Source organism: Vigna angularis, chromosome 1 (genome assembly GCF_016808095.1).
Source record: "Vigna angularis cultivar LongXiaoDou No.4 chromosome 1, ASM1680809v1, whole genome shotgun sequence".
In the NCBI taxonomy this organism is placed as follows: Eukaryota; Viridiplantae; Streptophyta; class Magnoliopsida; order Fabales; family Fabaceae; genus Vigna; species Vigna angularis.
Genome location: NC_068970.1, coordinates 45,363,079 through 45,388,295, shown reverse-complemented (window position 1 = coordinate 45,388,295; position 25,217 = coordinate 45,363,079). Strand labels below are relative to the sequence as shown.

Below are 25,217 nucleotides of genomic sequence, written 5' to 3'. Positions count from 1 at the left end.
TTGGGCGTCCGGCAGATCAGTCTGTGGGGCCAGCGTCGTGTTGGAGGGCCCTAATGGATTCCTGTTGGAGCACTCCTTGATATTTAAGTTAAAGGTCTCTAATAATCAAGCAAAGTACGAAGCCCTGGTGGCCGGCCTAGAGCTGGCAAGAGACATGGGGACGAAAAGAATCACCTGTCGGACGGACTCCCAACTGGTCGTTGGCCAGATGAACGGTGACTTTCAGGTGAAGGAAGAACACTTGATGCGATACTTTCATCGCGCGACAGAGCTGGCAAGGGCGTTCGACTAGATCGACATCCAGCATATCCCAAGGGAGGAAAATACCCGGGCGGATATGTTATCTAAACTCAGCTCAGGAAAAGAAAAGGGACAACTAACGACTATCGTGCGGCAAGTGTTGTTCCAACCCTCGATTGACTGTTTGGCAGTGTCTACCGAGGAGGAAGATTGGCGATCTGAAATCAGAGAAATAATGTCTCGGCAGGACGACGGACGGCCCGTCAAGCCCAACGAAGCGAAGAGGATCGCACGCTACCTGTTAGTAGGGGACAGCTTGTACAGGAGGGGGTTCTCAACCCCCCTTCTTAAGTGCCTAGGGGAGGGAGAGGCGCGCTACGTGATGAACGAACTCCACAATGGCATCTGTGGTTTCCACACAGGTTGGCGGACGCTAAAAGCCCGAGTTACAAGGGCAGGCTACTATTGGCCGACCATGGAAGCTGATACAAAGACATTCGTCCAAAAATGCCTCATCTGCCAGGCGCATGCCAACAACACTCATCTGCACCCTCACACTTTGCACACGATCGTGTCGCCCTGACCGTTCGCCCAATGAGGGATGGATATCGTAGGGTCGTTCCCCATAGGCCGGGCCCAGAAGAAATTCTTATTGGTAGCCGTAGACTACTTCACTAAGTGGGTAGAGGCCGAACCCCTAGCAACTATAACGGTCGCCCAAGTCCAGAAATTTTGCTGGAAATTGATATGCCGCTTCGGCCTCCCACGCATTGTCATCACGGATAACGGCCGGCAGTTCATCGATAGAAAGCTGGCCGAGTTCTTTAAGGGGTTGGGGATTAGACACGTCACCAGCTCGGTAGAACACCCTCAGACGAATGGTCAGGTAGAAGCAATGAACAAGACTGTAGTCGCTGAGCTGAAACGGCGGTTAGGAGAAAGAAAGGGGGCGTGGGTCGACGAGCTACCCGAAGTCTTGTGGGCCTATCGATGCACGCCTCACGGAACAACCGGGGAGATCCCCTTTAACTTGACATACGGCACTGATGCCATGTTGCCGGTTGAACTGGGAGAGCCATCGTTGCGGCGACAAGTCGAGGACCTACAGCTGAATGGCCAGGAACTAAGGATTGAGCTGGACTCCTTAGACGAACGTCGAGACCAGGCGGCCTTAAGAGCCGAGGCATGCAAACGCATGGTGGAAAGAAAATACAACTCCAAAGTGCGGCCTAGAAGCTTTCAGGAAGGCGACTTGGTATGGAGAAAGGCTGGAGAAGCTCGCCGAGTGGCTATGTGATGGACAAATTTATGAACACCAAAATATGATGTCACAAACTTGTTTTTCAATCGGCAAGTATGACCGAATCGTTCAAGTAATAAACTTGGTAAGACCAAGTATCGTTCTTCCCAAAGGACTCACGGCCTAGTTTAGTTATGTGATTTCTTGATTAGCTAAGACTTAAAGACGAAATATTTAGAGTTTAATATGCACGACAGAAAATAAACATGTATGCATGAGTTTTTGATCAATGACAAAAGCAAAAGACAAATACTTTCAATGAAATATATGAATGAATATGTTGTTGGGGGTCAATTTCATCTTATCCACTCTCATATATTTTAGGAATTCAACATTCAAATCATCATTGTTAATGCCACTCTCTAAAGTACCTTTCTAGAAGGCTTCTCCCTAATCACGAGTTCATACAATTCCTAGCATTCCTAATGATCAGTTCATAAGTGCAGGAGCTTAACGACAACCAACATAATATTGGGAGAAATTCCCCGGATCTAGACTTCCCCGTACGTTCCCGTATCGACAAAACCAATAATCATGCATCGAATGAGTTAAACAATGCAAGCATTAAGCAAAGAGGAAAAACCCTAACTAATGATGAAAGAAAGCATAAATCTTAGATTAAGATGCAAGCATAAATTCCATATATGAGAGCTTCAAGAGATTACATTGATTCCCCAACAAACATACAAGGTTTAGTTCACCATATTCATGGTGAACCTAGATGAATTACAATGAAAGTATGAAAGAATAAACCCAATAAAGGTGAAGAGGTAGCCTGAGCATCCAAGATCCTCCTTCAAAGGGGTGGAAGAGAGAGTGTTTGCCTCGTTTCTGCCAAAGATGCCTAACCCTAGGAAACCCTAAAGCTTATATATCATTCGTAAATTACAAAAAGTCAAGTCCAAGCCCATTAAAGTGCCGCTCAGCGGTAAAATACCGCTCAGCGGTGAGTGCGTGACTTTGTTTTCTCCCCTCAGCGGCCATTTCACCCCTCAGCGGAGCCAGCGTGACTGCCTGAGTGCCGCTCAGCGGTAAACTGCCGCTGAGCGGCAGTTGCGGCTTCTCTTTTTGCACTTTTTGATGTCTTATCTGATTTCATCTCTCTCCTTCTTCACTTCTTTCACCAAATTCACCTTAAAACCTGCACAAAAACACTGAAATCAAGCATAAACCTGTCCAGCTCTCTTATTTCTGAAAATATTGGTAAAAGCATGATTTCAAGCTAGTTCTAAGTGTAAAGGTTGCTTTTAGTGTCAATTTTAAGCATGAAAATAACAGTTTTTCAACTGTTATCACTATGCATGGCAAGCTGGCAGCAAAATGGGAGGGACCTTTCCGGATAACCGGAGCGCTCGGGAATGGAGCATACAGATTACAAAATCCGGACGGACGGCCTGTTCCAAACACCTGGAACGCTACACACTTGAAATTTTATTTCAGTTGAATTATGACTTGTATTTTCATCGTTAAACTATTAATTCAATGACAGGACGCCTGTTTTCTCCCAAGATTAAGTCTCAAGTTAAAGTAAAAGTCCAAGTTGATGAGCGGAGAGTTCCCCAGGAACCACTGTCAACTTGGCCGGACGGTGAACGAAGAGTTCTTTCCGAAGAACCACTGTCGTCCGCGCCTTAAAAGTCCAAGTTGATGAACGGAGAGTTCCCCAAGAACCATTGTCAACTTGGCCGGACGGTGAACGGAGAGTTCTTTCCGAAGAACCACTGCCGTCCGCGCCTTAAAAGTCCAAGTTGATGAACGGAGAGTTCCCCAAGAACCACTGTCAACTTGGCTGGACGGTGAACGGAGAGTTCTTTCCGAAGAACCACTGCCGTCCGCGCCTTAAAAGTTCAAGTTGATGAACGGAGAGTTCTTCAGGAACCACTGTCAACTTGGCCGGACGGTGAACGGAGAGTTCTTTCCGAAGAACCCACTGTCGTCTGCGCCTTAAAAGTCCAAGTTGATGAACGGAGGGTTCCCTAGGAACCACTGTCAACTTGGCCGGACGGTGAGCGGAAAGTTCTTTTCCCAAGAGCCACTGACCGTCCGCGCCTCAAAAGTCCAAGTCAAATTGGGCGGGCGGTTAACGAAGGGATAACATTCAGTTTAGTTTAGTTTACCTCAAACAAGAAATATAAGTGCACATCGAAAAAACTTAAAAGAAGCCAAGACAATGAAGTTGTGTATTGATCGGCAAGAGCATCAAAACGTGCCAGCATTTACAAAAGGACCCCCCGGCCAACATCTCGACAACCCAAGATGTTGGGCGGGCGGCCACAAGAATACACTTTCCAAAAAATTAAAGTATAAAAGAGAAAAACCTAGTTATCCCTAACGACCTCATCTTTAGCTTCAGCCTCCCTGGCCTCGACGGTTTCCATGGCTCTGGAGGGCCCCTCGACCCTTGGATCTTCGTAGTCCACAATGTTGAGATCCACGAGGACGCCATAAAAAATGTCCTTCTCAATGTCGAAACCCAGGGCGAACGGTTCCTGAATACCAGCCAGAAGGGACGCTTGCCGGAGGGCCTTGTTAAAACCCTCCTCGTGCTCGAAGACAATGGTCGCCTCGAGCTCGACGATCCTCTCGTTGGCTTTCGCCAGATCGTTGGTCAGAGCCTGGTTCGGCTTGTGGAGCCCAGCCTCAGAGTTCTGTTGGCGAGAAACCTTGGCCTTCAATTGACTACACTTCTCCAGGAGTCGTTCGTGATCGCCCCGGGCGACTGCCAGACGATCGTTGGCTTCGGTGGCCTCCCTCTTCGACTTTTCGAGATCGGCCTCCAGCTGCTCGATCCTCTTGTCGTACTCGTCTTGATTCAGGAGCAGTTGCTCCATTGCTGATTGGAGGGAGGACGAGTTCTTCTTCTCCGCCAGTAGCTCGACACGCACTTCCTCCACCCCTAGGCGGTTGGCGAACTCCTTCAGGTACCACGCCAGGGAGGCCGCCGGGGTTGACATCTCCAGCATGGCGTTAGTAAGTTCCACCTCAGAAAGAGGTTCAATGAGCGCCCGCTGAGAGGAGCTCATGTGGAATTTCGTCCGGTCGCTCATGCTGAACGCCGGACTAAATATGCCGCCCGGTAGTGGCACCGCGAGGGCCCTCTCCTTGTCCTTCTCTTTCTCTTTGCCCTTGCGGGCTCTCTTCGACGCCGACTGCGACGACGAGCCTTCCTTGTTCTTACGGCCTTCGACCGCAGGATCCTTCCTCTTGCGCACCAAAGGGGAAACAGAGGTAGTGGCTGCCTCGGAAGACGGATCCACAAGAACGGCTGCAAGACCAGAAAGGGGATCCAGAACCGACGCCCGGCCTCTAGCTGTAGAGCCCCCAGCCTTTTCAACTTGGGGGGCTTGCTGTGCCTGCGTGGAGCGCACTGGGGGCAGGCGGCCGCCCGATGATCTCAAAGGCGGAGAACAGGGTGCGTTCGGCGCGACCTTTGGTCGGGCCGAGGATGAACTGGCTCCACCTAGCTTTCGGGAAGCCACGTAGTTGGATTGACGAGGAGCAGGAGTCGTCATAAGTTCTGAAAGAAACAAACAATTTCAGAAATTTTAAGATCAGTATACTAGATACAAACAAACCCAACATAATAATACCATACCGAACGCCTTTTGTCCACAATCCTCAAGACTAAGGCATTCGACCAAGTGACGGGCGGAAATCCGGCGGGGGAGGGCATTGATGGTACGCACGGCCTCTAGGTCGGATGGACTCAACGCTCCCACAGGGAACGCCTTTATTTTTCGGGGCTCCCTCGTCTAATAAAAAGGGAACAACGGGTTCCCCTCACCATCGTGGAATTCATGGCGGCCGGCGGCGTCGATGATTACTTTAAAATAGTGGTGCTTGAAATTCTTGAATGAATCCGAGAAGGGGCGGAAAAGTGTCCTCTCCCGAACGGAGGTGAAGGACACCCAACCGCCGCTGGGAGGCGGACGGACTTCAAAATAGTGAAAGAAGATAGGAATCGTGGGAGTGACGCCCACGGCCAAGCACATAGCAAAGAATGCTTGCACGGCCGCCCAAGAATTAGGATGCAGTTGCGCTGGAGCCACGTTAACCTCCTGGAGGACGACCATTTGAAACTTGGTAATAGGTACCCGGATGAAAAGATGAGTAAAGAAATTCACGTACACGTAGAAGAAATCGTCCAGGCTCGATCTCTTCTCGTAGAAGACCCTTTCGTTTCTCACACTAACTCCCGCCCGGATCAGTCTTGAGTCCTCTATATCCCGGACAATATGTGTACGGTTGACCCTCCACTCCAGATCCTTGCGGGAGCCGTACGTGGAAGCGTACAGGCCGGGGACGTAGGGAACCTAGTCAGATACCACTATCCCATAACCGTCCGGCTCGAAAGGAGAACCATCTACACGGGCGCCGCCTTGCAACAAGAATAGAGGCACGCCGTGGAATATCCGATCGCCCGCCGTGTTCGACGCCTCCAGATCCGGCCCCGAGGACTCGACGCCCTCATCCAGGAAACGAGAAGAAATTAAACTTGGAGAATCGCCGCCACTCCTTGCCGACCCCCCTCGGACTCCGCCCGACGACTCAGAACTAGACTCAGTATGGACAACGGCCATTTATTACCTGAGGGAAAAAGAATTTCAAATCTTGAATGAAACGGAGAGAAGTGAAAATGACACTGTTCCCATCCACTATTTATAGAAAATTTTTTGTAACCGTTGAAGGCATCTGTGCCGTCCAGATCCAACGCGACCAACACTCCAGATTTGAAGCCGTTTCCCCTTCCTCTAGTATGGATGCACCACGTGTTTTCCCGCCAAAAGTCCAAACTCAAAAGCCCACCAGATCCGGCCCAACTACGGACCGCTAGCCCACGCCACGCCGCACTCGAAGTCCTACGTGCACTAGGGCTTGGGGGGCTTGTATACCAGCAGGGACCGGACGTCGCACGGAAGGACATCCACGTCATTGGACTACCAAACGGACCGGCCGCCCACATCACCGTATGGGACCCAGGAAACTACACTTCTACTTACTGTTGGGAAGGGTTAGGCATGGTAGGGCGGACGCTTGTGTGCCCATAATCACTTACTGTTGGGAAAGGTAGGCATGGTAGGGCGGACGCCCGTGTGCCCATAATCAAGACTCGCCCGAAGCCGGCCGCCCAGGCCGTGGACCCGTCAAGGCCAGCCGATCATGAGGATAAGACCCGTGAGGACGGCCGACCGCGTTACTAATCAACTTAGCTTAAGGTAAGTAGGGGTTAAAAGCTATTGGGCTAAATTAGGCCGTGATTAACTTTTCACTAATCCCAAGCCCATAGCGAAAACTATAAATACAGATCCAGGATGAGTGGTAGATAGGTTGCATTTACTACACAATTATTACTGTCTGAGAAAAATGCCATAGCTCTCAATTGACTTTGGCATCGAAGAATCTTTCGCAGGTCTCCCACCCGCGGACTGAGAAGAAAATCGAAGAGCGAGAACAGAGGATCAGACGTACGAACACAAGCAGGAGAAGACGTGAAGACGTTGGAAGAGCACAACCCCTCACATCCGAAACAACTCCATTTACTAATAAACCTACAAAAAAACTCCTAAAGAGTTCCTCAAACTTTAATACTTTTGAAAGTCCGAGGTCAAACTTAAACATTTCGATTCCAGATTATTTCAGGGCAATTTCTTCTATTGAAAAATTAGCAATTACGTTTAAATAAAATAATTTATGGTCATGTGATCAACAATGACTCCGTGGCCCAATGGATAAGGCGCTGGTCTACGGAACCAGAGATTCTGGGTTCGATCCCCAGCGGAGTCGTTCCTTTACAAGACATTTTGATAATTCATATTTTGCATTTTAATAAAAGGTTTTAGATTGTGTTAAATAAATGATTAAGCTGTATACATAATTTTAAACATCAAAGTCAGGATGGCCGAGTGGTCTAAGGCGCCAGACTCAAGTTCTGGTCTTCGAAAGAGGGCGTGGGTTCAAATCCCACTTCTGACATTTTCTTAATATTTTTTTATTGTCAAAATTAACATATAAGTATGGTTGATTCGCAATATTTTAATTTTTTTGAAAAAAAAATTAGTATGACAATTTAAGAACCCGAAAATGTAAATTTATAAAATTTTATGAAAATTATAATACCTTAGAGTGCCCTAAAGATGTTTTTTAAACAAAAATATTATTGTAAATTGGAAGCGACTAAAATTAAAGACACATAGCTGGGAGATTATGACCAATAAAATAAAAAATTGGTGAAAAGGTTAGAGATGTTGAAGGACTACAAATAATTTGTTTTATTCTTTAACAAAGGAGATTCGAAGAATGAAACTTTTAGAAGATAAGAAACTAAACATATAACAGTAATATTAAATGGCAGGACATCAATTTGTTATTTTGAAAATTACAAGTACAATTTGGAAAAAAATTAAATAACAAAAACATATTTAACCAAAATTAAAATACGCGATCGTGATAACATGCTAATTATTTTTGTATCTATAGTATCTCTACTTTAAATCTTTTATAAGATTTTATATGATATTTTATTTTACTTTAGCTTAATTATAATATTATATTACATTATCATAAACAGAATATTTTTATTAATTTTGTATAAATGTTTGAGGTGTTTTAGTCAAATTGTATCTTAAATTTATCAAAATTTGTTTAAAATTTATAAAAAATCTCCTTTTTTTTCTTTTTTCATGTATGCTTAAAGTTATAGTAGAAATTGAATCTAAATTTGTGCCTTAATTCATAAAAGTTGTTGGAAGAAGTTTTCAAGAGATATTTTTTTAAATGTTAGACTAATGATTACTATAAAATTAGAAATTGTAACGTATACACTGATTGGTACATGTCACTCAGTCGGTCAAATACATATAAAGTTAACTTTTGCAATCCTCGTACAATACTAACCGAACAATCAATACTTGTACAATACTAACCGAACAGTCAATAACAATTTTGCAACCGTTCGGTCCGTAATACATCAAAGATTCATAATACATCAAAGATCTCGTAATTCAATTAATAAAATAGAAAACAAGCTTAGAACACTTTGAAAATACAAAGGTAAGATAAAAAAGTAAGTAATTATATTTATTCGACATTTAAAAGTTAACTATGATAATCGATCGGTAATTGAAAACTACCTTGAACGTTAGAGTTTCTTTAACAAGTACTTGTTGTTCTTAGATTTTTTTATAGAAAACAATAAAAAAAAGTGAAATAAAGTAAATAGAAGTGACTGATTTAAAATGTCAAAGTGTAATTCTCGATCTTACTAAAACAGAAATAATAGTTGATTTTAGACTAATCAGATGAAGGCCATATCCGTCTTCAGTGTTAATTATGTCATATGCTTCATGCATTTTTTATGTAGATTATTTTCCTATTTATACTGTATATTTTCTTTAGTGCTATGTTCCATTTCCCTGAAGTTAAAATCACTTGTAAACTGCGATAAAGAAAATGAAAATTTGTCCGCATGAAAATCAAAATCACATTGTCGAAGCCCAAGATTCATCCTAAAAGTTAACAAATTGCTAAGTTCTGATACTTTAAGGACTGCCAATATCATGCAATTGCTATGTTCCACAGGTCAGGTCGCAAACTTGTAACACTGTATTGACATATTAAATTCCAAGTCATTTCAAAAGCTCATTACATCTTCATCTAAACAAACAGAAGAAATCAAATTATTCATAGTTTGTTCTCAAGTAATAGACTGACAGAGATTGGTTCTGAAATATGTAACATGTTTTTATCATGCTTACCCTTTTCTTTTACATCATTACTTGTTTTAACTTAGATACATGAAAAATATATTCTAATCTATTATTATTTAACAATAAATTTATAAAATATTTTATGTTTCAAATGTTATACAGATATAATGTTTGAAAATGTGTATAAATACAAGATATATTTTTATTTCTGAAAAATTACTATTAGTGACCGAATTTGTAATTATATATCAGTTACTAAAACGTTTAAAATTCAATCACTATTAGTCACAAAATCAATCACATAATTTGTTACTAAATTAGTCATTGAATCGGTCACAAAATCAATGGTAAAATCCATTAATTAGTGATTGATTTTTTGTCTAAGTAGTAATTGATATTTCAATCACTATTTTTTATTTTTGTGTAATTTAAACTTTTCAACAACATATTCAATGAAATACTATTAATAGTTATAGAGTTTAGTTTCTTCTCTTAATGTTTTATTTCTTCATTTTGTTACACCATTATAATTTAGAGAATCAAATGAGGTGCTTGTTTATCTTAAATGTATGTACCTTAGTATCTTCATCTTGATTTGATGTTAAATATTGACTTGTTTTCCATATTGTAGCTTACTTTAATCTTAAAAACTTTAAAGTCATCCAAAGTATATCATTGGAACTAAAGATACATATATTGATGGAGGACAATTTGAGAGCATCACATTGGACCCTAACAAGGTTCATGGCTAGAAGAATTGAAGAAGAAATCTCAAAGAAGATTCCTCTACTTTATAGAGTATGCTATTAGGAACTTTTTTCTTTTTTCTCAGTATTGTACAAATTGTATATATGTATATTTAGTTTGTATTTTTGTTGAATTATGTGGAAAGTTGTATGGGTTTGGGCATCAATTGAGCTTTGTTTGGATGTCCAAGACCATGAAAAAATTGAAGCAAATATAACCAAGTCATGAAGAAGAAGACTTGAAGTACAAAAGTTTCATATCACTTGAGAGAAACAACCAATAAGTTTAATTAAAGCATTGATTTATTACTTTGGGACATCCACTTTAAGCTTATGTACCACATTTCTTTTTTGTATAATTAGGTGCAAGGAGTCTAGACATCTATAAATAAGACCTCATGTCTCTTGTAAGACTTACCTGTTGATGGATGATAATTTGAATTGCTTATATGCTTTTATTCTTCTTAAGGATATAAATGAGAGTAATATTTGTTGTAAAAAGCTGACATAATCACGAACAATATTTCCTAAGGTGTAGATTCACTATTCTTAAGGACTTATCCGCGGTGTATTGCGCAAGTCCCCCAAGATACAACAGGAACTTCCCAGAATATCTCTGAGGATATCAGAACTAGCAAGGATCTCTAAAAAGAGTATAAAATAAACCCAGAATAATTTTATAAGAGGAAAAGAAGAAAGGAGAAGGAGAGAAGACTGCTTTTTGTGTGTTTTTGGAATGGGGAAAAACTCTCTATTTATATAGCTAGAAAAGAATAAAATCAATAAAAGACAATAAAAGTCATTAAATATTTTACCATTGGAGCACTTAATAAAATGAATTTAAACGTTATTAGCAATTAAAGTTTTGAACGTTGCAATCCAACGTTTTTCTTTTGCAATAATCTAACATTATTACAACAATCCCTCACTTATTGCCAAAGAAAGTTGAAATAAAAGGTCTTTTCTCAAATAGTTCAAATACTAAAAGACAGATAAGAAACTTCTATTCTGGGTCTCATAGGATGTAATGCATCAGACCTGGTATAGCAAGCTATATGAACCAGTCTTAGATTGAAATACTTAACACACAGTGTAGTTAGTATATCAAGCTATATGAACCAAAGACACTTGACGTGTGTTAGAGGTTTCTCAATCACAATACACCCCCACAATCCTTGTTATCGTTGTGTTGCGCTTAATAGGCCATGCGCGTGCCCGATATTCATGAGTGCTTTAGAGATCATGCCAAGATCTCATGCAAGCGGCCCTACTCGACACTGATATAGGTGATTTCATCAAGTGCATGCTGCAAATCATACACCACCCATAAGGGATATGAAAATCATTAAAAACTTTGTTTAAACTAAAATTCTTTCACCACATAGAATTTTAATAACAAAGTTTAACCTCTCAATAATGCAGTCTCTAGCACTTTCACACACACCATAGGAATGGACATAATTGATTAAAATCAATTTAGTGCTATCAGAACTAACAAGTGACTTGTTTTTACCCATATAAACCTTATTCATGGGATCTCCAATCACAAAGGTTGGGTTACCATCACTTGTTTGTTTGCAAGTGGCTTAAGTCTCATTCCCCTCGATGTTTCTAATATCATTTGTCTTCCCATGATTTTTGTCAGAGGATCTGCTAGATTTTGTTTTGACTTCACATAATCAATGGGAATAGTTTCACTCTTTAGCAATTGCTTCACCAAATTGTGTCTCTATTCTTTCCATTGTAATTCTTGTTTTTAGCTATAGCTATTGCCGATTAGCAATCACAGTGTATTGACACCAATGGGGTTGGTTTCATTCCTAGTGGAATGTTTGCTAAGAAGTTTTTCAACCACTCAGCCTCACTATCAGCCATCTCAAGAGCGACAAACTCATATTTCATTGTTGATCTTAATTGTTTGTCTGGTTGATCTCCATGTAATCGCACTACCCCCAAGTGTGAATACATAACCAGTAGTGGATTTTGTCTCATTTGAATCAGAGATCCAGTTAGCATCAATGTACTCTTCTAGTACATCGAGAAATTCACTGTATTCAATGGCATAATCCATTGAACCTCTTAAGTATCTCATAAGGCTAGCAAGTGCATCCCAATGTTCTTGATTTGGACATTGAGTGTATCTACTCAATCTACCTACTGCATAAGCAATATCAGGTCTAGAAAAGCTCATCAAGTGCAGTAAGCTCCCAATTATCTGGGCATACTGAGATTGAGATAACGATTCTCCTCTATTTGTCATTAATTTAGAATTAGCATCATAAGGGTTACTCACTGGTTTTAGGTCATAAAACCTAAACTTCTTAAGAAGTTTCTCAATATATTGTTCTTGGGATAGTAATATATTATCTCTCTTCCTTATGATTCTAATACCTAAAAAACACATTGGCTTCACTCATGTTTTTCATGTCAAAGTTTGATCCTAGAAACAATTTAGTTCTAGCGACAATCTCATTGCGTGTACCAAAATTTAGCATGTCATCCACATACAAACATATAATGACACAATCACCATTTTCAAATTTAGAATACTATCACTATCATTAAGTGAAAAGCCAAAATTTATTTTTTCGAGTAATTAAGTAAAATTACCTACACCCCGACAATTTTAAAAATATTTTTTAAAATTGGTAAACGAGAAAATACCTGGTTGTGCTTTTCCCTTTGTAGGTAAAGTATACGAAAATTTACTCAAGTACCTCATCTTCTTCGTCTTCATCAGCGGTCCTTACAAATGCGATCAGCTGCAAGCACCTTGGCAGCCTCTGGAAGTTATAGGTTTTGCAAATATCGTTTGAGTTCTGAAAACAAAGTTTTGATCCTCCGGGATTGAGTTGTTGATGTCAGCCATAAGTCCTTAAGATTGTTGTATAAAAGCTGACATAATCACGAACAATATTTCCTGAGGCGTGTAGATTCACTGTCCTTAAGGACTTATCCGCGGTGTATTGCGCAAGTCCCCCAAGATACAACAGGAACTTCCCAGAATATCTCTGAGGATATTAGAACTAGCAAGGATCTCTAAAAAGAGTATAAAATAAACCCATAACAATTTTAAAAGAGGAAAAGAAGAAAGGAGAAGGAGAGAAGACTGCTTTTTGTGTGTTTTTGGAATGAGAAAAACTCTCTATTTATAGAGTTAGGAAAGAATAAAATCAATAAAAGACAATAAAAGCCATTAAATATTTTACCGTTGGAGCACTTAATAAAATGAATTTAAACGTTATTGGCAATTAAAGTTTTGAACGTTGCAATCCAACGTTTTTCTTTTGCAATAATCTAACATTATTACAACAATATTCCCCTAATTCTTCTCCAGGCAACCTTATTTATTTGATAAGCAAGTTTCAAGTTTTTTTTTAAAGAAACTTGGAAAAAGTTGTAAGAATTGTCATTGTCTTTTGCTATGTGGGAGAATGTGTTTTTCATCGTCAAAACACAACAAACAAAAATAAATGCAAAGTCTTCCATTTTTTACGGTGTGTTATTTCTTTTTACTAAAGAAAAACTTTGACTCATTCTTTATGAATGGTTGAGCAATAATTTTTCTTTTGTGATTTACTTGATTCTTCTTACTCTTAACTTACCTAGTCAAGTTCACTTTCTCTACTTTTTTCATTAGTTACATTTCCTCTTATTGAAGACACATAGTTAATAATTCATAATTAACCATTTATCTATAGGAGGATTTAAAATGAAACATAAACACTAGGCAAAATATACATAATATAGTGCACCGAGAAAGAGTCAAACATTATAATCTCCAATGCTTTCAATTGAATCACGATATCCCTTATGTGCATGATATGATCACATACTACTATAATCTTAATGAACTTTATCAATGAAAATTGCATTACAAGTGTTAGTAAGAGATTTATTATTACAAGTGTTAGTAAGAGATTTATTATTATAAGTGTTAGTAAGAGATTTATTAGAGGTAACAAATTGCTCCTTTATTGTCTTTAATAAATCCTTGATTAGTTTGTCAATAAAATCTCATATGACAAAAATGTTGATCTTTAACAACATTACATAGTGACAATTTGACCTTTTTCATTTTCATACTACTTTTGGAGGTTGGTCTTAGTAATAATTGATAACTTCTCTTTTACTATAGTCAATAACCATACAACCCACATGAACAAGAATTCACTTATGATAGTTGTCACCACTTGAAAATATCACCCATGTTATCAAAAGAAAATAAGATACTCAAAAGTTTAGTTTATTATATATATATATATATATATATATATATATATATATATATATATATATATATATATATATATATATGTGTGTGTGTGTCTATTTGGTTGACAAGGGTTCAAAAAGTTAATCTTTTAGTGCAGAAAAGTTATTTTACTCTTTTATCCATTTATTTCATTTTAAAATAATTTACCCTAAAATTAAAAATATATTTCTATACTATTTTTTAGTTCTTAATTTTATACATTTATAATTAATTGATCATTTAATAAATTATTAAAGAATAACTTATACTCAAATTATTAAATTTTTAATATGTTATTTTTTTCATTCTTAATTTTATCCTTTTATTAAAGAATAAATTATATTTAAAGTATTAATTATTTTTTATACTATCTTTTTTTATTTTTCATTTATTCTTTTATGATTTTTAATTACTTGACTGTTTGATAAAATTAAATTTAGAAAAATATATTTTACTTTTATATCTAAATATAATATTATTTTTAAAAAATAAAATGTATTTATTAATAATGAAAATGGTTAAATATATTTGTGATCTCTTAACCTTAAGTGAAAATTGGAATTAGTCTCTCTTTGAAATGTTGGACTAATTTAGTCCGTAATCTTTAGAATAGCGTAAATTTAGTCATTTTAACCAAATTTTATTAAGTTTATTTAAAGTTTCAAATGCATTTCTCAACTAAAATTGAAACAAATATGTGTTCAATAATATAAACAACTCAAATGCTATCATGAAAAGATATTAACCTCAAATATACTTAACATAACTTGGTTAAAATGACTAAATCCACACATTTTTAAAGTTAAGGAATTAAATTGGGTCAAAGTTTCAAAGATAGACTAATTCCAATTTTTACATTATGGGACCAAAAACATATTTAACTCTAATAAAAATTGTTTACAATGTCATATAAAAAAATTGTTATGTGATAATTTTATCTCACACAAAAATTTATATTTAAAATATTTTAATTTTTTTATGCTATTTTTTTTCATTTTTAATTCTATCCTTTTTTTATTTCTAATTACTTAGTTATTTTATTAAAATAAAATTTAGAAAAATATATTTTACTTTTTTTTTAAATAATATCATTTAAAATCTAATATATATTTATTTATAAGACAAACTGATTATAATATCATATAAAAAAATGTCATGCAATAATTGTCTTACAAAAAATTACATTCGTGATTTTTATATTAAATTATAATATATTGGTTTAAACTCTCTAATCGTTCTCATATTTATTGGGAAATCTCAAGTGAGTTCTCGTATTTGCAACTATCTTAATTGTGTCCAAATATTTGTAAAATTGAGCAAATTTTATCCTATTCGTTAAGTTTTCACAAATGGCGTTAAAAGGAGCTGACGTGTTTATCTTGATGTGCATTGTTTGATTATGTGAAATTTTTATTTAAATTAAAGGATTATGATATGACAAAGTTGAATTGGTTTATGTCAAAATAATAGATTACGGATTGAAAAGGGTAAGGGAAAGAGTGAATTGAAAAGGGAATTAGGGATTTAGAATTCGAAAACCATTAATCACCGTGCCTTCTTCATCCAGTCAGGCCATGGGCCTCACCGCCGGTCACCGGTTGCGGTGGGAACTTCGCTTGAGATGATTCTTCTGTTGGATTTATTTTGTACAATATTTTTTTAAGTAAAAATTGAAGATATATATGATTTGAGATAACCAATCGGGAGAACGTAACTAAAATGAATGACGACAACCACCAAAACTCCAAACTACAACTGCTTCGACTTCCTCAAACTCTTGGACTCACAGACTCTGTTGTTTTTTTGATGTACTTTCTGTATTGAAGTCCAAAAGGAAGAAGATAGTGACGATGGTGACACTGAGGATGGAAATCAACCCTTGGAATTTGATTCTGCCAGGAACTCTTTTACTCTGGCTCTCAAAGGTACCAAACCTACTAGAATTTCAACTTCCCAATTCAAGCATTTTGGTTTATTTTATTATGTTATTTTTACTTTTTTATTTGTTGCTTAAAGAGTGTCAAAATCGAAGATCAAGATCTGAGGCGTTATTGAAGAAGCACGATCAGTGAAGGCCTACTTCGTTAGATCTGAACAATGCCATTGGAAATGGCAATGTTTCTTCGCCTCGTTTGGGATTAGGGGCCATGAAGAAGAGCATTTTTTGTTCTCGAAGGTTGGGTTCTTGCTCTGCCAATTTTTCGAGTCTTGGAACGCCTAATTATCTTTACGCATGTGCTGCTATGCAAAAGGGTTGGTGTTCGGAGCGAGTTCCTTTGCATACGAGTGCTGCCTGCAAGAAGGTTGGTTTTGCTTTGTTTCCTTTCAACAACAGGCAGACTTTGTCGTCCAAATGGGATGACGCAGTGACCGGCGGCGCTGGTGGCGCCTTGGCTCGCGGTGGCCAGGCTAGCTTAAGAGGCGATTGACGGAGGAATGAGAGAGCTTCTCTCTCACGCGCAAAGAGAAGAAGGAGAAGGGAGGACTCAACGCCATGGCCGACGATGCCTCCAACAGTGAACAACGACAGCGGCCGGTTGGGTTGAGGTTGAGGCAGACGCGCATGAGCGGAGGAGATGAGGCTTCTGGGGTTCCTCTGGTTCCCTTTGGATTCAAGTGGAGGATGCAAAGACCAATTGATCTGGTGCGAGAGGAGAAAAACCCTAATGGGTTTGGGATTGGTAGAATGCAGCTGATTGTCTTGTCTTCTCTAGGATTCCAATTCCTCTTCTCGTAGTGACCAAACCCTTTATTATTTTTCTCTAATCTTATTTCAGTAAAAATGTCTAAACAAATATCTAAATAAACAATTACATTTGGTTGCCACGTCAAACACTCTTTATTTAAATAACAAATTCCACGTAATATAATAATTACACATCAACATAATATTTGTGTACTACGTCAGCACCAATTAACGTTGTCTGTGACAACTTAACGGATAGAGAAAAATTGGCTCAATTTTTCAAATATTATGACCCAATTGAGACAGTTGCAAATAGGAGACCCACTTGAAATTCCCATACAAATATGAGGACCATCCAAGGATTTAAACCTAATATATTTATTACACTTATTAATTAGACGAGTCTTGCAATACACATTACACAAGTTTAAATATACATTAATTAGATGAGTCTAGTAATATATGTTATACAAGTATATCCATATACTGATTATACAAGTCTATCAATATATATTAAATGAGTTTGTCGATGTATTGATTAGACGAGTCTAACAATACACACTATACAAGTCTTTCCATACACTAATTAGAAGAATATAGCAAAACAATTATATGAGTCTAACAATACATATTCGATGAGAATGTCCACATAGTTATTAGACGAGTATAACAAAAAAATATTAGACAAGTCATTTAATACGTTAATTAGATAAATATAACAAAAATTACAGACAAGTCTATGAATGCACTGATTAGATGAGTAAAGAAAAAAGTTAGACAAGTATGTCGATGTATTGATTAGATGAGTCTTGCAATATACATTAAATGAGTCATTCATATATTGATTAGACAAGTCTAACAATATACATTAGGCAAGTTTATCTATACACATATTAGAAGAGCCTATTAATACACATTAGATTATTGTGTTCATTCACTAGTTAGTTGAATTTTGCAATACTCATCAGACGAGTCTATTCAAACATTAATTAGACAAGTATAGTGAAATAATTAGACGGATCTAAAAATATAGATGAGTTTGTCCACTCATTGCTTATACAAGTATAATAAAAAACATTACATGAGTTTAATAATACATATTAGATGAGACTGTTCATACATTAATTAAATGAGTATAACCAAAAATATTAAAAAAATTAGTTCATATGTTGATTAGACGAGTATAACAAAAGATATTATATGAGTCTAGGAATTAATTGATTAGATTAGTATAGCAAAAAAATTTCAATGAATCTTTTGATGCATTGATTAGACTAGTTTATTAGTACATATTACATGAGTTATTCATATATTGATTAAATGAGTCTAACAATGCACATTAGAAAAGTCTATCCATAAATAAATTAGACGAGTCTATTAATACACATTAGATTATTGTGTCCATTAACTGACTAAATGACTCATTCCATACACAGATTAAATGAATTTAACAAAAAACATTAGACAAGTCCGTCTATAAACTTGTTAGATAAGTCTAACAATATACATTAGACAAGTTTATTCATACACAAATTAAATGAGTCTATTAACATTTGACAAGTTTGCCCAGTCATTGATTAAACGAGTCTGTAATACATATTAGACGAGCCTAAACATACATTGATTATACGAATCTAGAGATGTATATTTGACGAGTCTATCAATGGACGAATTAAATGACTCTAACATTACATATTAGATCAATATGTCCATGCATTGATTTGCATGTTTAACGAGTCTACTCTACATATTTTTCATAGTTTTTCTTTTGTATTTTTAGAAAGCCTACTCTATATTTTTGCACATACTCTATCCTTTGTATTTTTTAAAAATCTACCATTTAAATTTTTTCATACATATTCACTTTCTAAACCTATAAATTATTTTCCACATTAATTCTATTTAGAATTGAACCATAAATTTAAAAACATTATTATTATTTTCTCAATCCCTAAATATATTTTAATATAATATATAGTTTACTAACATAAAATCAATATAAAAAGTATTACAAAAGTTTAAGTTATATGCTTATTAGAACAAAAATCGTGTTTTGTCAATGCAAAGTACATCAGCACTAGGGGTAATGTATCTGTTACTTTTAGGCGCATTGTACGAAGAGTAGAGGAGAGAGAAAAAACTGCACACTTCTTTGTCACATTATCAAACATTTAACTCTTTTTCTACCAACTTAATGGATTATATTTTTTTGGTGCAAGCGGTGACGAAATTGAGCCTTTTTTAAAAGGAGCATGAAGTTGACACTAACCACTGAATTTGGGGAATAAGCAATTAAACCTAAAAATAATGAGGAATTTTTCTTCTAATTTTAAAAACAATGAAAAATTTTCCTTTTCATTTTAAAAATAATGAAGAATTTTCCTTCTAATTATAAAAATAATGAAAACTTTGCTTTTAATTTTAAAAATAAGGCTTAATAGTTTATTTTGTCCCCAATTATGGTGAATTGTGTCAATTAGGTCCCTCCTTTTAAAAAAGTTTCAATTGCATCTCTACTTGATAAAATTTGCCTCAATCAAGATCCTTCCGTTAAATACGTACATTGTTATTTTTTTTTCTCTCTCTTCTGCTTTTCTGTGCAAAGTACTTTTTCCTCTGCAGCTTTGGGTAAAGTGATACAAAATATAATATATTATATATAGGTTGGTGAATTATTCCATTACTTCACCCTTTAGAAAGTATCAATTCATTTCCGTAAAAAAAATTATTTTTTCTTTATCATTTAGCATCTTAATATTTAAAAAAAAAAATCACCAAATGATTGCTTTATACCCAAGGTCTTTGGTGCTTTTCTTTTTCATTTATTATCATTTTTTATCCATTTCACTATGTTATATTACTTATTTTATTGTGTAATTTTATTTTTATCTCTCTTGTGTATGAAAGAAAGTGTTTAATTGATGTTTTTAATCTGAGAAATTTGGAATGAATTTGATTTTGATTCTCTACTTAAAAACTATTTTAGTTTCTTTAACGCTAATATTTTTAATCAGAGAAGAATGATCAGAGAGAAGGTAATTGCAGAGAGGGAGACCATACCACAAGTTACTCATTCCATAATGAAATCACACAATTTTATATTCTCCCTCCTCTCATGTGCAACGATCCTTTGTCGTTCGGTGCAAAATTCCCCTTCCTTCCTTTCGGCTTGACACTCTGTCGTTCGGTCCTTCCTCTCGGCATGACACTCTGTCGTTCGGTGCAACATCAGAGACACTCGGCCACTATGTGCAACCGATTCACCCACTTCATTACTATCATGCCTTACGTGTGTTATAGTGTACATATGCTTTGGGAGCCTTTGTCATTTCCCGGATAAACAACTTTACGAGATTGCATAAGGGATTGAAGCGTCGGGTCATGGGTTCATATGGGTGGTGCCGGAGAAGAAGGGGAAGGAGGAGAGTGAGGAAGAGAAGGAGAAGTGGATGCTCTAGGGGTTTGAAGAGAGGAATGCAGAGAAGGGGATGGTTATCAGGGGGTGGGCTCCATAGTTGGTTATCCTGAACCACCATGCCGTTGGAGCATTCTTGAGCCATTGCGGGTGGAATTCCACCATGGAGACTAAGTTGTGGCGTCCCCATGATTACTTGGTCAGTGCATAGAGAACAATTCTGCAACTAGAAGCTAATAAGCGAGGTGCGGGGAATTGGGTTGGAGGTGGGCATAGTGGAGTGGAACTGCATAGGGTTTGGTGAGAGACAAATTTTGGTGTGCAGAGACAACATTGAGAGACATCATAGTGGAACTTATTTTGTATCACTTTACCTAGAGTTGTAGAGAAAAAAGTACTGACAAACTGCTTTGCACAAAAAAGCAGAAGAGAGAGAAAAATTTTTTAACACCGTTTGTGAGTATTTAACGGAAGGGACTTGATTGAGGCAAATTTTACCAAGTAGGGATGCAATTGACACTTTTTTAAAAGGAGAGACCTAATTGACGCAACTCACCTGTGGACAAAATAAGCTATTAAGCCTAAAAATAATGAAGAATTTTTCATTTACAAATAATGAAGATTTTTCCTTCCAAAATTTAAAGTTAGGACTGAATCGAACAACATTAATAAAATTTAAGACTAAATTGAACAAAATTAATAAAAATTGGGACGACATTGAATATATGACACTGATACGTGATATTGACATTGACTTAACATATGATACTCATATTACCACGTGACATAATATTGACTTCATATACACAATTTTTTTAAATTAAGAATTTTTTTTAAAAGTTAATAATAAATTAAAAGATTAAAAGAACCACCAATGACACATAATTCATCTTTTCTTTAACAATTTAGATGATGTTTAAAAAAATTAAAAAAAAAACTAAATTAAACCAAATTTATCAAAAATTAGAATCACATTGAATATTAAAATAAAAATTTCTACACTAAATAAAATCGACCAAAATAAAAAGAAATATATTTAAAACTAGCATTAAAAGTTTGTATTAACAAAGTTTAGCATCAACTTGAAGTATTTTATCAAACAAAAGTACATTGGAGATAGTTTTTGTGATATTTATATGTATGGTTTAAGTTTGATTTCCATGACAAACAAAACTGTGGCATTGGTTGTGTTAATTTGAATTAAAGAAGAATAGAAAAACAAAGTTTAGATTTGTCTTCTTCTTCATTCAAGCTATGTCAGTGTTCACGTTTGAGCATTGGACTTTGAGCTTTGAAACCGACCATGAGCAATCACCGATCATCTTCCATCAATAGTACAAAAAATAACAATTAAATTTCCACTCTATAATAATTTACAATTTTTTTCATCTGATTTTGTGATTGTGAATTTCCATAACCAATCTAATAATATATAAGATAAGACTAAAAAAATATAATGTATTTATATAAAATTATACAATTATAGTAAGATAAGGCAGAGTCAATATTACCTACCTAATTGACATGTTATATTAATATCAATTAAGTATAATTAAATTATAAAATTGTAAGAATATAAAGCTTCACAATACATATTTTAAATCTGCTTTGCGTTTTTAATTAATATTTTTTTATATGACATGATATTATCTATCTCCAAATATCTGTCAGATAGAAAATAAAAGTCTAGTAAATAATAAAAAAATTTCAATATATAAACAAATAAATTAAATGTGAAAAATGTATTCTTTCACCTTAGGAAGTAATGTTTTACAACAGTTAACTATGCAAATTAATGAGAACTAATTGTAAAATTTTTATAGGATAAACCATACTTTTTATTAAATTTTTATTTTGGTCCAATAAATTTTCCACCTTTTCTATTTTTCTAGTTTGAAATGCATTATTTTAATGTTTGTTTTAAAATTATAAAATATAAATATGATATAGAAAGAGTGAAATATTGTCATATTTTAAATTTTCAAATTTAGAAAAATACAATTTCAATTTCTAAACACTAATTTGAAAGATTAAAAAAGAATTCTCTAAAAGCTATTTTAGTTCTTTAAATTTAGTTGTTTTTTTGAAGTGTAAGTTGTATATTCATTTAAGAAAATTGAAACTAATATTGCTGGTGGTAAGATAACAGTCGCAAATCCAATTAATCTTTTTACATCTTATCAAACAAATCACTGGAATTACTTCATAGATACGGTGACATGGTAAAAGAATATTAAATTCAAAATTTAAAAACCGTTTTTTAAAATAATTTTGATCTAAAATTTAATATTAGAAATCTTAAAATTTAAAGGAAAATTGCAGCCATAAAAAAACACAAGAAAAAAAAATCTGTATATTTTACTAGACCTTAGTGCTTGGATTGGAGGCGGTTTGTGCTTTGGCTTTCTTTCTATTTCCAGAGTCCATCACAGTGACAGTTAGCATCAGACACATTCAATGGCTTCTCACGGCGAACATCACCACCACCACCATCATGATCATGGTCATGATCACGATCACGAACATGATCATGACGGTGAAAAGGGAGAGGGGAAGTCATGGGTAGGCAAGGATGGTAGGGTGTACCACAGCCATGATGGTCTGGCGCCGCATTCTCACGAACCCATCTACTCTCCTGGCTTCTTCAGCAGAAGAGCCCCTCCTCTTAACAGGAATTTCAACGAAAGAGCCTTCACTGTCGGAATTGGTGGACCTGTCGGCACTGGGTGGGTTTCTCTTTCTCTGTCTATGCAGAACCCTTCAAAAGTTAAACCCTTTTTCATTTTCATGGCAATGCAGGAAAACAGCTCTCATGTTGGCCCTTTGTGAATTCCTTCGGGATAACTACAGTCTCGCTGCTGTGAGTTTTTCCACCTTCTCTCTGTCTTCCAATTTTACTCTTACTTTGACTAAAGCAAAACCAAAAAAATGTGCTTTGCTTTCTTGTTTGTTTCAGGTGACTAATGATATATTCACCAAAGAGGATGGTGAATTCTTGGTGAAGCACAAAGCTCTTCCAGAAGAAAGGATACGCGCTGTGGAAACTGGGGGCTGCCCACATGCTGCCATTCGGGAAGACATTAGTATTAATCTTGGACCTCTGGAGGAGCTTTCTAACCTCTTCAAAGCAGATATACTTCTTTGTGAATCCGGGGGAGGTATTTTTCTTTATCTAATTTTTAATTAATTACTACAATTTAATTAAGTTTACTCACATGTTATTAAGTTTATTCACTCTTAGAAATACATGATCTTTGGTTGCTATGTTTAGAATCTAGTTAACATGTTTTGGATGATTTTTACATTAAACCAGATGTTGAACAAGCTAAACGATTGTTTGTATGAATTAGTTATGTGTGTTCATAGATATGTGATTGTTTTTTAAATTTAGATTCCAAGAGATTTGGATATTCATTTGAGTTTCCTTCTTCTGCAGATAACCTGGCTGCCAATTTTAGCAGGGAATTGGCTGACTACATAATTTACATAATAGATGTATCTGGTGGTGATAAAATTCCTAGGAAAGGTGGTCCTGGAATCACACAAGCTGATCTCCTTGTAGGTGCTATTTGCATAGATCTTGCACTGTTCTTGTTACAGATCCATCAATACTTGTTGCAAGATTTTAGAATATGATTGTGGAACTGGTTGGACTTTATTCCAGGTGATAAACAAGACTGACCTTGCTCCGGCAATTGGGGCTGATTTAGCAGTCATGCAGCGGGATGCTTTGCGGATGAGAGACGGAGGACCATTTGTCTTTGCACAGGTTATTTAAGAACATCATTTATTGGAACAATGGTGTTATACATCTTAATTGTGGTGTAATACACTTAAACCCCATGGTATATCCAAGTTTCAGCTTTTCACTTAGGCCTACTGTGTCCAGTTTTTGCATGCTTTGTGACAATAAATATACAGCAGTGAACATTCTATTGGCAATTCTGTGCTTTCTCTTACATGTTCTTTTTAAGGTTAGAATGTTTATAAGACTTACCTTTTTGACTTTGGTTTTTTATTGCATTTTTCCCTTGCTGAAACAAACTGAGACCTGTTGTCTTACACCAATAATTAGTTCTCCACATCATGCACGTGTTCTAATGCAAATTTGTATACAGATCCCAATTATCATTCACTTCCTTTCAGCATTGAAGTAATAGCAAAACTGGTTGTGAGCTGCACCTTAATCAACCCTCACTAGACTCTTTTTTTCAGCTTTCCAATTTCTAGCATCCTAATCAAACTGTTTTTTATCACTCATAATCTGCATCTTTATCATGATCTTGAACTACAAACAATCCTTTAATTTTTCACCTCTTTTCTTCTCAACTTGATTTACAAATGTATGTGCAGGTGAAGCATAAGGTTGGAGTAGAAGAAATTGTGAATCATGTCTTACAGGCGTGGGAAGCAACGACAGGGAATAAACTCCATTAACGTGTCTTTCTAAAATTGTTTTCTTTTTGTCGCATATTCTGATAGCATGTTGAGAAACAACTTCCCGAACATTCTTGTTCCTGCATGTTACCATAATAACTTCATCGACATGTTACTGCTTGGACCTATTAATCTTTGTTACTGTCGTCAAATGGATTGTTGTTGTTTAAGAGTTACACAAATGTCAAACAATATGGAAGTTGAACATCAAGATAAGATATCTGTACAAACTTATTATGAAAAAAGAAGTATACCCACATAGGTTGTGGTCATAAACCAAGACATGAACAACAAGATATATTCAACAATTTGAAGGAAGACCACGACAATATACTAAAACAATATCAATGTGTGGGATAAGTTGTCGAAAATAATTTTTGATTGATTAATCATATTGTGTATTTCTTTGTAATATCTTGCAATTTAAATTTA

The 25,217-nt window shown here is 36.0% G+C and overlaps 2 protein-coding genes and 2 non-coding genes across 6 annotated transcripts; all 4 read left to right on the top strand.

The window, feature by feature from the left end:
• Positions 1–6,700: 6,700 nt before the first annotated feature.
• On the top strand, positions 6,701–16,676 carry LOC128195061 (uncharacterized). Its single transcript, XM_052872107.1, has 4 exons — positions 6,701–6,756; positions 6,914–7,005; positions 16,074–16,172; positions 16,336–16,676. Exons 1-4 carry the CDS (start codon positions 6,701–6,703, stop codon positions 16,674–16,676), a joined length of 588 nt encoding a protein of 195 aa, XP_052728067.1.
• On the top strand, positions 7,252–7,324 carry TRNAR-ACG (transfer RNA arginine (anticodon ACG)). Its single transcript has one exon. It is a non-coding gene; the product is annotated as a tRNA-Arg (tRNA).
• On the top strand, positions 7,430–7,513 carry TRNAL-CAA (transfer RNA leucine (anticodon CAA)). The gene has a single exon. It is a non-coding gene; the product is annotated as a tRNA-Leu (tRNA).
• A 6,030-nt stretch (positions 16,677–22,706) lies between the features above and the next one.
• Positions 22,707–24,917, top strand: LOC108319378 (urease accessory protein G). 3 transcript variants are annotated; one of them, XM_052874481.1, is made up of 7 exons: positions 22,711–23,074; positions 23,148–23,208; positions 23,305–23,506; positions 23,785–23,906; positions 24,013–24,117; positions 24,467–24,516; positions 24,702–24,917. In XM_052874481.1, the coding sequence occupies exons 1-6, from the start codon at positions 22,806–22,808 to the stop codon at positions 24,503–24,505; spliced, it is 798 nt and encodes a 265-aa protein (XP_052730441.1). In that variant the 5' UTR covers positions 22,711–22,805; the 3' UTR covers positions 24,506–24,516; positions 24,702–24,917. The 3 variants fall into 3 exon arrangements, 2 of the variants coding, with proteins under 2 accessions (XP_017405979.1, XP_052730441.1); XM_017550490.2 differs by lacking the exon at positions 24,467–24,516 and having other exon boundaries at positions 22,707–23,074; XR_008247657.1 differs by lacking the exon at positions 24,467–24,516 and having other exon boundaries at positions 22,714–23,074; positions 23,785–23,910.
• Positions 24,918–25,217: the final 300 nt, after the last annotated feature.

Coding starts and splice junctions, on each gene's coding strand:
- LOC128195061 (XM_052872107.1), top strand. CDS start 6,701: ATGAGGATAAGACCCGTGAGGACGGCCGACCGCGTTACTAATCAACTT. Junction 6,757..6,913: donor ACTAATCAACTTAGCTTAAG/GTAAGTAGGGGT, acceptor AAAATGCCATAG/CTCTCAATTGACTTTGGCAT. Junction 16,173..16,335: donor TTTTACTCTGGCTCTCAAAG/GTACCAAACCTA, acceptor CTACTTCGTTAG/ATCTGAACAATGCCATTGGA.
- LOC108319378 (XM_017550490.2), top strand. CDS start 22,806: ATGGCTTCTCACGGCGAACATCACCACCACCACCATCATGATCATGGT. Junction 23,507..23,784: donor TCTTTGTGAATCCGGGGGAG/GTATTTTTCTTT, acceptor CTTCTTCTGCAG/ATAACCTGGCTGCCAATTTT. Junction 24,118..24,701: donor GACCATTTGTCTTTGCACAG/GTTATTTAAGAA, acceptor ATGTATGTGCAG/GTGAAGCATAAGGTTGGAGT.